Raw genomic sequence first — 14,061 nt, forward strand, 5'->3', positions numbered from 1 at the left:
TTGGAATACAACTTCCTGACATCAAGAACTCCACAACAGAGCAAACAACAGCTTGTTTTGAACCAAGCCTGGATTACATTGTCACCAAGGTTCAATACTCTCTCTCTCTCTCTGGCTAGATTGATAATGCGTTAAATGCAAACGCTAACAACAAAATTAACAGACTTAACCTTAGTATAGAAAAATGTTTCCTATTCATGGCATGTTTAATTATTTTCCTTCACTGTACAAGAACCTGAGAGGCAGAGACCAAAGCTAAATTTTTCCCGTCCGCATAAACGGCGTTCTTTCTCTCTCTTCTCAAGGAGGAAGTTCGAGAGAAAAACACCCAAACAACAGTGATTTTCCTTTTTGTTTTATCCCTAGAAAGTCTGACATAACTCGTTCTTTCCTCATTTTTTTCCACCAGAGTCGGTTACAAAGCAATTAACATATAAGTCAGACAAAGAAATGGGGTTTCATTTTTCGAGCAAATTCTATACGTGACAGTTAGCAAATAGAACTCATTTGGAAAGCGTGCACTCACTCAAAACCCTCTAAAGTGACACAAAGTAGTATTTTTTATCGTTTAAGTCAATGAATAGAATTGCTTTCTCCACGAAAAGCCATCAACGATAAGGCAATTAATTCCTGTGTCCTTTTTGTCGATTACAGATTCCTAGATGGGACTTAGATAGGTTCCACATGACTTCCAAACAGATCGGCAGTTCAATGAAAAGTGTTGGAGAGGTTAGAATTCCTTTTTAACCGCTGGATGTAAAATAAGCGAAATTTGTCAAATTCAGATACCGAAGAAATAACTCCAGTTTTTGAACTAAAGGTTTAGTTTTCGCGGATTTGGTGATATTGAGAACTGATGTTATAGAAATCTATTCAGGCAACTTTATATTTCTGAGCTTTATAGTTTTTTATCTCTAACTTTCTTGTCGGCTGGTTTAGTAAACACTCTTCGTAGAGGGAATATGGAACCAGTACAATATTACATTGAAACTTTCTTTAATATACACTTTAGCCACTTTTACAAACAGAGCTCTGATGAGATAGTTTTACCATATCATCAAGTTTGCAAAATTTGTAAGGTAATTTATTGAGGACAGTTTTGCGTATGGCTGCACAGTCTTCCCAAAGTATGGGAACTCTTTTAGACGGTTATATGCCAGCTTGATTGTAGAAATAAATTTTGAATACATATTTGTTAGGTTATGGCGATCGGTCGAACATTTGAGGAGAGCTTCCAGAAAGCTTTGCGTATGGTTCATCCTTCAGTAGATGGCTTTGTGTCCAAGGTAAATACTATGAAATAATTTTTTAAAATTGAGGTCTTCATATTTCGAGTCACTCTTAAATATTTAAGACTACTTTAAATCTGTGAGAGACGGGGCAACAAAGAGGCTAAGGATGGACAAGACTAACCCTAAAACTCCCCGAAGTGATCAACATGTAACTTCTCCCTGTAATATCCATACGTTATCCAGCAAACAGGTAATGAGAATATTTAAACTTATCAGGTAGAAGTTGGTAACTTGATCTGACACTTAATTCTCCTAACCAATTTACAGGAAATGTGTAGCAGCTGGAGGAGAGAGTTAACAATCAGATCTTGGAATTTAACGGGTTAAAACGGATTACAAACGAGGGAATTAAACAATTTAGCCGATGTACAAAGCGTGAACCAGCCTCCCTTAATGCTTTTAGCTGTCTTCTTTTTACGTGTGAAACCCGCTGCTTGCTTGTTTTATCTTGTAGCTTCCCAGTATGCATCAGGAATTGTCAGATGGCAGACTTGAAGATGAGCTTGTTGTTCCATCAAACACAAGAGTATACTCCATCGCCAAGGTGATGAAAAAGCCCTCTCCTTTAGTTGGAAGGCGGAGATACATTACGCCACAAGTCACCGCTATCCATTCTACGGATGCGAACATACGCCAAAAGTTCAGACCAGTTTGGACTTGTACGATTTTTTTTTTTTTTTTCGGGAAAAGATACAAAAATTTTTTAAAAAAATCTCCATATGGCATGAAAATAAAAGGTTGCTAAGACGTGTTACGTCGCTGCTACCTATTGGAATCGGATCAATTTTAGTATCTGAGCTAACACCAACCCTAACTTGTTATCAGTTGACTGTTGTTGGAGTAGGGGAGGGGTGGGTGTGTAGTTGCTCGGATTCTGACTTTGATCCATGGAATCTGTCTTTGCGTAGTTTCACTCGCGGCCGATGTTTCATCATGTCTCGCAACGCTTTTTCTCGGGAGAACTTGCTTAGTAGTGTCATTGACTTCCTTTGCATTGGAGTGAAGATGTAGTATGACCTGACAAACCTGCTTCTTTTTATCTCCAGGCGCTTCACCAGAACTACACTGTGGATCAAATACACGAACTGACCAGCATTGATCACTGGTTCCTGCACAAATTGGATCGTATTGTGGAAATAGAGAAAGATCTAAAGAATCAGAAACTGTAAGCTATTTTCTTCTTCGTCTTAACCCATTGATTCCTTAGAGAAAGCGACCCACATCTAATATCTCCTTGCAATATCATCCCTGAATGAAACATTTAGTCACAAGAATAAAGGAAATGATCAACAACTAAAGAAATTCTTCATTGTTAAACCGTAAATTCTCCTTGTCAGCACCTGAGAAATCATATATAGAACAGTATGGAGAATATGCTTACTGATGTGAGGGTGTGAAGGTTGAATGTGACCTTGATGTAAGTAATAGGCTTCTTAACCATTTTATTTCATTTTTAGGGGATCTTTGCAGCGGGACGACTTATTGGAAGCCAAACAAGCTGGTTTTTCCGACAGACAGCTCGCTAGACTGATAGGAGTGCCAGAAAACGATATGAGAAACGAGAGACTTAAACAAGGCGTGAGGCCTTGGGTCAAACAGGTATGTACCCTGCTCAACCGGTGCAATAAATGTAGACGACGTCAAGCGCGGGAAAATGCAATTCTCCGGGCGTGATTGAGTGAAGTTTTGCTTCTGATTGGTCGAGAAGGTGGAGTGCGTTTTCTCGGCCGATCATACAATCCATGAAGCGAAACCACTGCAATTCCAAATCTAGATTCGAAGAGACTCTTCTCTGGGAGGAACGAAAAAGACCGGACCTCGGAAAGAGGTGGAAATCGAGCCTATTTCAAATCATGTTCGGCTCCAAATTAAAAAAATATATATGCCGCAACTGGTTGTGACCTAAAGTTTTCATGTACTTGTTTAACAGATCGACACAATGGCAGCCGAGTATCCAGCGAAGACGAACTATCTGTACATGACGTACAATGGCGATGAACATGACCTGTTGTTTAATGACAAGGGTGTCATGGTGCTTGGGTGTGGCCCGTATCATATCGGCAGCAGTGTCGAATTTGACTGGTGTGCAGTGTCTTGTATCAGAACTTTGAGAAACCTAGGAATCAACACGGTAGGTTTATATCAAGTGTGAACAGCTGTTTCTGTAATATATTAGGAAGATATTGCGCGAACGTTTTTGGAGCGAAAACTTTTGAGCGAGAAAGGGTCAACTGCGCCGAACTCCCCCAGGTAGTTTATGGAGATTTCGCCCATTTCGAGTTCGCCCCATCAAATGGGGGCGGATTTGCAGTGGGTCGAAACCTTCAGATACCCATCGAGGTTTCTATACCTGGCTGAGGTCATTGTAGTGTATTCGTAGACAAGATAATTCACAACTTAAGTTAATTTTTTTATATTATCGCACAAACGGTCGCTCGACCCTGGGTCCAGTACACTAACCAATGAGCACCCTTCACCCAAACGGCTGAGATGAAGACAGTAGTTTCAAAAAAAACTCTTACCGATTGCTGATCGCGTTAAGGTTCTTAACCTCCCACATACCAGCAACACAGATGTTTTTGCCGTTATCAGGTCGTAGTGAATCATAACCCGGAGACTGTCAGCACAGATTATGATGAATGTGATCGCCTTTACTTTGAGGAACTTTCCCTTGAAAGAGTCTTGGATATATACCAGCAAGAGGTAAGTTTTTTGAAGCGGTAAATTTGCAACACATAGAATGATTATGAAGGGTTAAAATGACCGTTTTAAAATAACAACGAACCACAGATCTAGTTTGCGACAGTGCCAAACTAGAAGAAATATCTGAATTGTTTCCAGTTATCAAGGGCATATGAACAAGGCGCGGTTGTGATACACTTGATAGTGAAGGATTTAGTTTCCTTTACTTGTATCTTACAGGTCTGCAATGGTGCCGTGATTTCAGTTGGTGGACAAATTCCTAATAACCTTGCTCTCCCGCTGTACATGAATGGTGTTAATGTCCTGGGTACCTCCCCTCTGATGATAGATGCGGCTGAAGAAAGGTTGGACAGGATTCACGATTGGTGGACAAAAGCCGCGCTCTGAATTATCTTGCTGAAAAGACTATTTAATCTCTCGTAGGTCTCGTTTCTCCGCGACTCTTGACGAGATAGGAGTGGGTCAGGCGCCTTGGAGAGCTGTTTCGTCCGTGGTGAGTAGCCGCTTTTGTGAGCCTTTTCCAGATAACTGTCGCGAAGTAAAATTTTAATATGTTTTTGTTGTTTTAGGATGACGCGTTGAATTTTGCCGCCACCGTTGGATATCCATGTCTTCTGAGACCTTCTTACGTTTTAAGGTAAAGAACATTGTTCTTTGTTGTGTAGTACACAAAAAAGAAACAATCTTGTAGATATAACCATATGCCTGTAGCTTCCGAAACAATAGATAGTATGGCAACTAATGGCAGATGCAAAACACCATGGAAAGTTTGGTTAGCGCGTTAAATTGGCAAGTGAGGGAAAGAATTGAAAATGTGAAACAAACTGCGGGTTAAAAAAATAATGATCATAATTATTGACGGAAACACGATGAAAAATTTTGTTAGTGCGTTAACCCTTAACATCAGTATGCATATTCTCCATACTGTTCTCTATACATTTCCTAAGGTGCTGACAAGGAGAATTTGTTGAACAATCAAGAGCTTGTTTAGTTGGTGATCATTTCCTTTATTCTCGTGATCTTAATGTGTGATTCAGGGGTGATATTGTAAGGAGAAATTAGATCCTGGTCACTCTTAGGGGTCAAGGAGTTAAGAAAGTGATGGAACGGGTAAGGTGCGGGAAGAGTAGTAGCACATACCTGATTTATTGGCTGAGAAATAATACAAAACGACTTTGTTCTGTTTCTTTTCTGTACAGTGGCTCAGCTATGAATGTAGCTTACGGTCCAGTTGAACTGAAAAAGTTTTTACAAGAGGCTGCCAGAGTGTCGCAGGTATGCTTGTAATTTTTTTTTTTTCTCTTTTTGGTGTTAGATCTGGCAGAGCGTCAAGTTCTGTCTGGATTGATGGTTGCAATTAGCTCTCAAGAGGAAATTTCCTCAGATTTGTCCTTTTGTTTTGAATTCAGGACCATCCTGTTGTGATGACGAAATTCATTGAGGGCGCTCGGGAAATCGAAATGGATGCCGTTGCTAAAAATGGAAAGGTTGGTGTAGTTGCCTGAAAGCGAGTCAAGGAAAGGGAAATTTTAGCGCAATATTGGAATGTTCAGAGTTTTTTTGACACTGATGCGTCGCCCATGTTGTTCTCTGTCCCAGGTCGTCGCCCATGCTATTTCTGAGCACGTGGAGAATGCTGGTGTACATTCAGGGGACGCCACCCTCATCTTACCTCCTCAGACAATTAGTGACGAAGATATCGCTCAGGTTAGAGAACCTGACAATCAACTTCGTTCCCAGGGTCTATCATCTTCCCGCCCCCCTGGAGAACGAGAGACCCTGAGAACGAGGTTGCTTGACAATGCGCTGTTTGACAAATGGATTCCATGTTGCTGTGCGTCTGTTCAGCGGTATATCACAGATGACGTCAGCAGTATATCACAGATGACGTCAGTAGTATATCACAGATGACGTCAGCAGTATATCACAGATGACGTCAGTAGTATATCACAGATGACGTCGAAATGTGATAAGAACAATAAAGTGGCACACGAGGCGTAGCCGAGAATGTCATTGATGCTCACGCCACATTTTGACATCTTCCGTGATCTCTTACAGAACTAACCCATAGCAACGTGGAATCTATTTGGTTTATAAAATGAAGGGGCAACGTGTTTTTAATGGTGACTTCATCTTTGCGTCTTTCTTTCAAAAGTTTATGAGTAAGAACCAATCATAATGCATAGCACTTAAATATAATTGAAGACAAGAACTCTCGATCGATGTAATTATGTGGGTGTGGCTTAGCACGTGCCGCCACGTGCTGCACGAGTTAGATGCAGCTGTATAACGCTAAGGTTACCTTACCTTTCACGTTTGGGTGTGGTCGGGTTTGTGTTATTACCTTTTCGCTTGGACCTTTTCTTTCTGTGTCACCATATTCTAAATATAAATTTCTTAAGGGTGTTCTCTCTTTTGCGATAAATCGTTTACAAACGTTGCACGACGGTAGATGTGGGCAGTTATCTGGTTTGAGAGCTGCAGGGTTTGAGCCGTATTTTTACAGTAATACATTGTGAAAACATTTTAACAGGTAAAAGAAGCAACCAGGAAAATTGCCGAAAAGTTTAACATCTCGGGTCCGTTCAACACGCAGTTTTTAGCCAAAGATAATGAAATCATGGTAAGATGTTTGATGTTGTTACATAGTAGAAAAGGGTGCTAAGATACTTGGTGTCTTCAATGAGGTAAGTACGTCATTCATTTCTTGAATCTGTGTTGTTGTCTTTTTTAATTGGAAACGTTTTTATGTTGATCAGTTAAGACTCTTTTTAATTTTGTGTTCTCATTTAAACACTCTTAGTTTTTACTGACTTATCTTTACGGGTCAGTTCTGATGTGATGTCTCTTGATCCAATAAAATGTATCCTCTTCGAGAATAACCGTCCCAAAGCACAGTAATCTGGGAAGGTCCAACCCTAGGGGTATCTGTAATACGGGTTCCAAAGGATGCCGGAATGCAACTTTCTTTTGTCTTCTCCTTCCCAATCCGTCAGGTAATGTGGGAATGCCTCAGGGGTATCTAGAATACGAGGTTTTCAGGGAAATTGCTATAAGACTAACCTTTGGAATTTTCCTCTCCATCTCGATCAGGTAATCTAGGCAAACGGCTACCCGAGGTGTATCTAAAACGCAGGGCTGTCATGTAGTTGAGTGCAATCTATGCGCTTTCGCTCATTTCTGGGCAACTCCTACCCCAGGGGTATCTAGAATACGGAGCAGCCAGGAATACCGGAATGTTACTTATTTATATATTTTCCTGTCTTCGTCTACCAGGTGATTGAGTGCAATCTGCGAGCTTCGCGTTCCTTTCCTTTCGTATCCAAAACAGTCGGCACAGACTTCATCACTGTGGCTACAAAGATAATGGTGAACTATCCTTTAGATGAACACGTGCTGCCTGATCTCTCCACACCCTTGCAGCCTGTTGGATATGTCGGCATCAAGGTTTGTGGAGTTAACGGGAGATAAAACGAATTCATGAAAGGTTAACTCATGTTGTAGAACGCCGGACTACAGTGCTAGAGGTTGAGAGACTGACTGACCAATACTCAGGGTCTTGAAATAACCGTGGAGAATCCGTTGCTTTTGCTATGACATCCGCAAATGGTTAGACATTTTATTCTTCTCGGATAAGAAGGCCTGGGACTCGATTCCTCTTCGGAACTCAGATTTTTCCATTATCCTGCGCTCGTGAAAAAAACCACTGAGATATTTCTATACTAATTTTCTGTGTTCAGGCACCGATGTTTTCCTGGCCAAGGCTGCGCGATGCGGATCCGCTTTTGAGATGTGAAATGGCATCAACGGGAGAGGTGAGACGCAAACAGTTTTCATTTGTAATTTGGTTTTATCAATTGAGTTAATAATGTAATTTGGCCACCCTAGAGAGCTTGTAAGACTGACGTTTCCAGCGCTAGCCCTTCGTCAGAGGGAATTTTCATATGAGTGCCAGAAGTGATAAGAGATTGTATGGTGTTGATTTACCGTGCCGTGTCATTGGTCTGCAAAACGTGCGCCAACGTCTCAACCAATCAAATGCAAAAACTTAACCCACTCACCACTTGGTCGCACGCGTTTTCCCGCGCTTCAAACAGTTTGCTTGTTTTCTCTTTGAGTTCTCATTGGCTCCCTAATATTTCCTATCTTCTGATTGGCTGCTGTGATTACTTTAATTTTGTTGTCACGTAAGTCAAGCACATAGTGCTGTATACGAGCTCGTGATTTGAACGTGTTTGCGCAGCAAAGGAAACGATGCTGTTTCGTAACCCGTTTACTTTTTCTGACGATGAACAGGTGGCTTGTTTTGGATCCACTGCCAATTCAGCGTTTCTCAAGGCTTTGATGTCAACTGGCTTCCGTCTTCCTAAGAAAGGCATTCTTATTGGTATTCAGGTACGATGACTGTCACTAATCCATCCTAAGATCCCGGATGCCGGGTTGTGTGTAGTGGTGAGCGCGCCGGACTCCGTAAGGAAAGGTCTGGGGTCGATCCTTGGTTAGGTTAAAGTGAAAACTTAGAGTCGGTGACACATTTAAGGATTTTACTCGCCGATCGCGGCGAATTTGAATCGCTTATTTGATCGGCGAAAAATTACCAATTTGTGATATGCCAGGTGTCGGCGATTTTATACGCCGATCGCAACAATTGACGAAAATCGTAAAACCTCTATCCTCCTTTCTTTGTTTTCTGAACAGCAATCCTTGCAGCCAAAGTTTCTCCCAACCGCCAACAAGCTTCGCCAACTGGGATTTACTTTATATGCAACAGAAGCAACAGCGCAGTATTTGAACGAACACAATATTCCAGCCCAACCTGTAGAATGGCCTCTACACAGCGTTGGCGTGAACCCGACTGCTACAAGGTAAGAATTTTTGCTCGGCGCGCTGATGTTGTTTCGCGGTATCATCTCCCTAGTTTTCCCTTTTTGTCTTCGTTTTAAAAACCGTTGCCACGGAAGGAATTTCGATCTTCGCGTTTGCAGTAAGTGTTCTCTACAGAAAGTCTATATCTGATTTCGTGCAAAATCTTCTGAAAATCTAGGGAGGTGTCGCCTGGTCGTAGAGCCACAAACGGTTGTTGCATGAAGCAAGCACGCCGCAATATAGATTTAACCGCTAAATAGCAGATTGGATGGCCCTTGATCTGCGCACATATCCCATTGTGTGTGCATGTGATCAGCGCGCGTCCCCCATGGAATATCAACGTTGCGCAAGTATTAGCACAAGATATTCCTGTCGTTGATATTGATCCTGAGTCTTATTTAGAACACTCTACTCATTCGTTTTCTTTACAAATTCCGAGCGTTGATATTGTGTCTAACATTTTGTCCAAAATTGACGAAAAGAAAGCCACTGGTCTTGATATGATTCCGAGTAAATTATTGAAAATGGCTGCTTATATCATCGCACCCTCTCTCACCTCAATCTTCTCTAAGTCTATCCTCACGGGGATATATCCAAATGATTGGAAAACGGCCAAAGTGACTCCTCTTTTCAAAAAGGGTATTAAATCGGATCCTAACAACTATAGACCAATATCTGTAATCCCTATAATTTCCAAAGTTTTTGAAAGAATTGTTTACAATCAACTTTTTCGTTATCTAGATGATAACAGATTGCTATTAGGTTGCCATTCAGAGGTCCGTTCTCTACATAGTACGCTTACGGCTTTGCTTGAGGCAACAAATTCTTGGTCGGTAAATATCGACAATGGTCTCTTAAACGGCGTTGTCTTTATTGACCTTACTAAGGCATTCGACACCATTGATCATGAAATAATCTTGCGCAAGATGTCATACTTGGGTGTCGATCTGGCAGCTATTAAGTGGTTCTCGTCGTACTTGAGTGGCCGAACTCAGAGATGTAGTGTCGGTGGCAAACTATCATCTGCCCGTACCCTCAGTTGCGGCGTGCCGTAAGGTAGCATATTGGGGTCCTTTGCTATTTTTAATATACATTAATGATCTTCCCAACTCCCTGCGGGGCGCCGCACCAAGAATGTTTGCCGATGACACCAATCTTACGATATCTGCTAAGACATTAACAGAGTTTGAGCTAGCTCTAACCCCTGAATTGAATAACCTTAGCCGTTGGCTGAAAGCTAACAAGCTCAGTCTAAATGTTGCTAAAACAGAGTTAATGATTATTGGATCAAGACAAAGACTATCTGCCCAATGTAACGACTTAGAAATCAGAATTGATGACCAAATTATCAAGAGAGTCGACAAGACCAAATCTTTAGGTCTTACTATAGATGCCCAACTCTCTTGGGGTAGCCACGTTGAAGAGATTTGCAAGAAAGTCTTTTCAGCTATAGGCGCCCTAAAACGTGTACGGCCCTTTATATCCAAAGAAACTGCAATTCAAATTTATAACGCTTTGATTATGCCCCATTTTGATTACTGCAGCCCCGTCTGGGACTGTTTAAGTGGCTACTTAAGCGATAAGCTCCAAAAATTACAGAATCGAGCAGCCAGAATTATTACTAATTTACCCTTTGATACGAGCTTAAACCACCTTCTCTCCACCCTCGATTGGGAGAGGCTATCTCTTCGACGAGAGAAACAAAAAGCCCTAATGATGTATAAAATTATAAACAACCTTGCTCCCGAATATCTACAAAGTCTTTTCTCTCAGTGTCACTCTGTGGACGACATAAGAAACTCTGAGGGAAGGCTGGCCTTGTCCAAACCAAACACCAATTATTTGAAACGAAGCTACTCTTACAGTGGGGCCATGTTATGGAATAAACTGCCCAAAAGCTTAAAAAATGCTTCATCCATTAACCATTTTAGGCGAAATCTTAACGTAGTCGATATATAGGATTCCCACACGGCAATCATGTAAAGCAGTTGATTAATCTTAGTTTTTATTATGTAACTGATGATTTTCCGTGTTTAAATAAAGATTTACATACATACAAACATACATACATACATCTGCGCACTTCTCCCATGGGATGTCCACGTGATTTGCGCGCTCTCCCATAGGATGTGCACGTGATCAGCGCCCATCACTTATTCGGGATGTCTACGTTATCTGCGCGTATCCCCCATAGGATGTCTTGGTGATCTGTGCGCATACCCACGGCATGTCCACATAATCAAAATTCGCGAAACAGGATTGATTACAAAAAGCGAATTAATTCCCACAGGTGAACCGCGATTGAAGAAATGACAGAATATAAAGCCAGAAACATTCTGGTTTCGATGTGTTTCGAACCTGTGCCTCTAAGCTGTTGGTTTGGCGTTATAACCCCGTTGAGTGTGTTTTTAATTGCTCCAGCTTTTACTGTCGTTGTTTCGTTGTAGACTGATTCAAGATAAAGATGTGGATCTGGTGGTAAATTTGCCAAATCAGAACACCAAATACATCAAAGATAACTACCTCATCCGTAGATCATCCATCGACTGTGGAGTCCCACTTATCACTAACTTGGAGGTATAGTGACATTCGATTGAATTTTTAAGATAAACAGGGATCTTGTCTGAAAACCACGACGGCGACGGCAATGAGAACATGGCGAATCAAAAGATTTAGTTAGCAGAACGATAGCTTAGCACCTGCGTTTTTAAACTTTGTACATTTTTTTAGCGCGTTCGCTGCAGAACAGCAACCTTTAATCAACAAAATTCGCGTGGTCCGAAAAACGGGAATCTCCGACGTTTATTTTTCGAACTAAACGCTACTCGCGTGTGTTTTACTGTCTCCTCTCCTCTGTTTAGGTCGTGAAGATGTTTGCCGAGGCTCTTTCAGAAACCGGCCGCAAAATCGATGCCACATCTCTCTTCCACTACCAGAAGTCCTCCCAAAGAAAAGCAACGCCTTGAAACAGAGGTCAGGCAACTCATCAGATCTTCCCCTTCCCCCAAGAAAGTTTACTAAAGATTAAAGGCTCACTCCTGTGGACTTAATATAATTTGTGCGAGAAAAAGTACCAAAAATGGTATAATTCAATAACAGTGTGTTCAGACAGATATTTGTGTAGGTTGTAAACTAGTATATATTTAAGGGAAAAATAAACGAGGCATACATAATTTAGTGTTTTTTGCGTATGATAGATTTTACTTTACGGTTTGTTGCTTGCGCAGCACTTTGAGATTTTCTTTAGTCAACATCGTGCAAAATACGGAACAAGCAGACTATTACTAAAAGCATAGTGGACTATGTGAATTTACAATACAAGCAATTTGAACTTCATTGTCGAAATAAATTCGAAAGTGCAGTGGTTTTCTCTCTTTTGCTCTTTTGTTTTTTTTTTCGTTCTGTGATTGGTCGAGCAAACTCACCTCATCTCTTCAACCAATCGAATGCAAAAACAAAACTAATCCCGATGTGGTCACACGCGTTTTCCCGCGCTTCGAGCAATTGCGTCCTCATTGGCTGCTTCTGATATATTCCTTTGTTCCGATTGGCCGATTTGATTCATATTGGTAATAGTTTAAATCGTGTGCTTTGATGAAATGAAGACATGAGCGCTTCATTTGGTTGAGATAACCAACGCGTTTTACATTCACTTGATGAATGGTCAAAATAAGATAAATTGATAACCAAAATAGAGCCATGACGATGCAACTGTTTTACGACGAACATCAGCTCATATGCACTGGGGAGCGTGATCCGATCTTGCTATCGCGGTTGACTCAACAGAAATATGATACTTTTCGCGTGAAAAGGTTCTAAAATTAAAAAAGGGTTGGCTTAAGGAATCAATGGAGCTAGAGCTAGGTTCCCGTCGATGGGCTCCTGAGGAAACTCAATTTTAAAGTACTTACGGTCTGTGCTACTAGCAGGTTAAGGGTTGTGCAGATAATGCTCTTGAAATTTTCCTTAAAGCTTGTCTGGGAATGAAGTGAGGTTATGATGAAATTGAACTTCTGCAAGAGTTATTTCTAACAGTAAGATGTTTATCTAAATTCCAGTTGCTACACCTTTTTTCATCAAATAATTATGAAAAGCAGTGAAAAATTTTACAAATCGGAATGTATCCAGAGTATTCAAGCTTTATGAAACTAAAATAATCCAAAAACCTGAATACCACTTGACGATTAACTTTGCCAACGGAATTAAGCTACGCACGATAGATCTACTGCTATTCTTAGACCTTATCGCAGATTAAGTACATGTTTTGGATTATCTTGGTTTTTTTTTTTTTCCTCTAATCGGTTCTACATAAGCTTCTTGGCCTCCGTACTCACCGGAAGGTTTTAGGATGATCTCTAAATGTAATCCCGTTATCGCACTGGTGTAATGTACTTCTGGAGCTTTGATTACAAATCAAGCAACTAGAAAATCTCTACCCCACTCCCCCCGCCCCAACCATCCTACCCCCCCCCCCCAATTACACGCCAGCCTGCAAAAAAAACTCGTTGCAAGTTCTGCCTAGCCGTTTGTCAGTTGCCGTAAAGTGTATTCTTCTGACTTTCTTAACCACAGTCTTAACCACAATCTTTCTTAACCACAATGTTGCGCCTAAACACAGCTGATTATCAGTCTCGAGGTGACTCACTGTTCCCTGCGCCTACAGCCTGTGTTCTGTATGGCTATACACTTCCTCCCTTTTCCTGCTTCCATTTTTCCCCCTCCCGCTTCACACGTAGTGAAGGATCAATTTTAGTGTCTGAGCAACTGCGTACCTACCCCTCCCCTAACGCAACATTAACCCCAACTTATTATTATTTAACTATTGTTGGGCTAGGGGAGGGGTGGGTGCGCAGTTGCTCGAAAACTGACATTCCCTTTCACTACATCTGGGGCGGGAGGTGGGAGAATGGAACTGGGACATTGGAACTCGAAAACGACGTATTAGGGCAAGCTGCATGAATAATGCCTTCGTTGTTTCGTTTCCAAATGGCATCAGTTTTGCTGAAGAGAGGAAATATATCTTTATCTGAGGGATTTTGCTGGTAATCATATTTAGATGATCAGGTCTTGATTCGTGTGATAAGGATATACTCCTCAGGGATAACTTCATAACTTCAAAGCTCAAATTGCCTCACTGGGACAATGAGTGCGGGTTATAGCCACGAATTTTGTTCATATCTTTCTTGCAAAGGAGGCGTAA

At 41.3% G+C, this 14,061-nt stretch overlaps 1 protein-coding gene across 1 annotated transcript in view; it reads left to right on the top strand.

The window, feature by feature from the left end:
• LOC111323363 (carbamoyl-phosphate synthase [ammonia], mitochondrial) overlaps positions 1-12,034 on the top strand; it is a 27,726-nt gene extending 15,692 nt beyond the window's left edge. The window contains exons 22-42 of the mRNA XM_088745760.1: positions 1-89; positions 655-729; positions 1,200-1,286; positions 1,747-1,836; positions 2,339-2,457; positions 2,750-2,891; positions 3,223-3,423; positions 3,885-3,995; positions 4,215-4,339; positions 4,419-4,488; positions 4,565-4,632; positions 5,195-5,270; positions 5,405-5,482; positions 5,595-5,702; positions 6,529-6,618; positions 7,272-7,442; positions 7,736-7,810; positions 8,292-8,390; positions 8,694-8,860; positions 11,309-11,438; positions 11,723-12,034. The exon at positions 1-89 is cut by the window's left edge and continues 35 nt beyond it. Coding sequence (XP_088601886.1) covers positions 1-89; positions 655-729; positions 1,200-1,286; positions 1,747-1,836; positions 2,339-2,457; positions 2,750-2,891; positions 3,223-3,423; positions 3,885-3,995; positions 4,215-4,339; positions 4,419-4,488; positions 4,565-4,632; positions 5,195-5,270; positions 5,405-5,482; positions 5,595-5,702; positions 6,529-6,618; positions 7,272-7,442; positions 7,736-7,810; positions 8,292-8,390; positions 8,694-8,860; positions 11,309-11,438; positions 11,723-11,827 — 2,276 coding nt within the window. The 3' untranslated portion in view covers positions 11,828-12,034. The remainder of the gene's footprint in view (positions 90-654; positions 730-1,199; positions 1,287-1,746; positions 1,837-2,338; positions 2,458-2,749; positions 2,892-3,222; positions 3,424-3,884; positions 3,996-4,214; positions 4,340-4,418; positions 4,489-4,564; positions 4,633-5,194; positions 5,271-5,404; positions 5,483-5,594; positions 5,703-6,528; positions 6,619-7,271; positions 7,443-7,735; positions 7,811-8,291; positions 8,391-8,693; positions 8,861-11,308; positions 11,439-11,722) is intronic.
• The last annotated feature ends 2,027 nt before the right edge of the window (positions 12,035-14,061 follow it).

This window comes from Stylophora pistillata, chromosome 14 (genome assembly GCF_964205215.1).
Source record: "Stylophora pistillata chromosome 14, jaStyPist1.2, whole genome shotgun sequence".
Lineage (NCBI taxonomy): Eukaryota > Metazoa > Cnidaria > Anthozoa > Scleractinia > Pocilloporidae > Stylophora > Stylophora pistillata.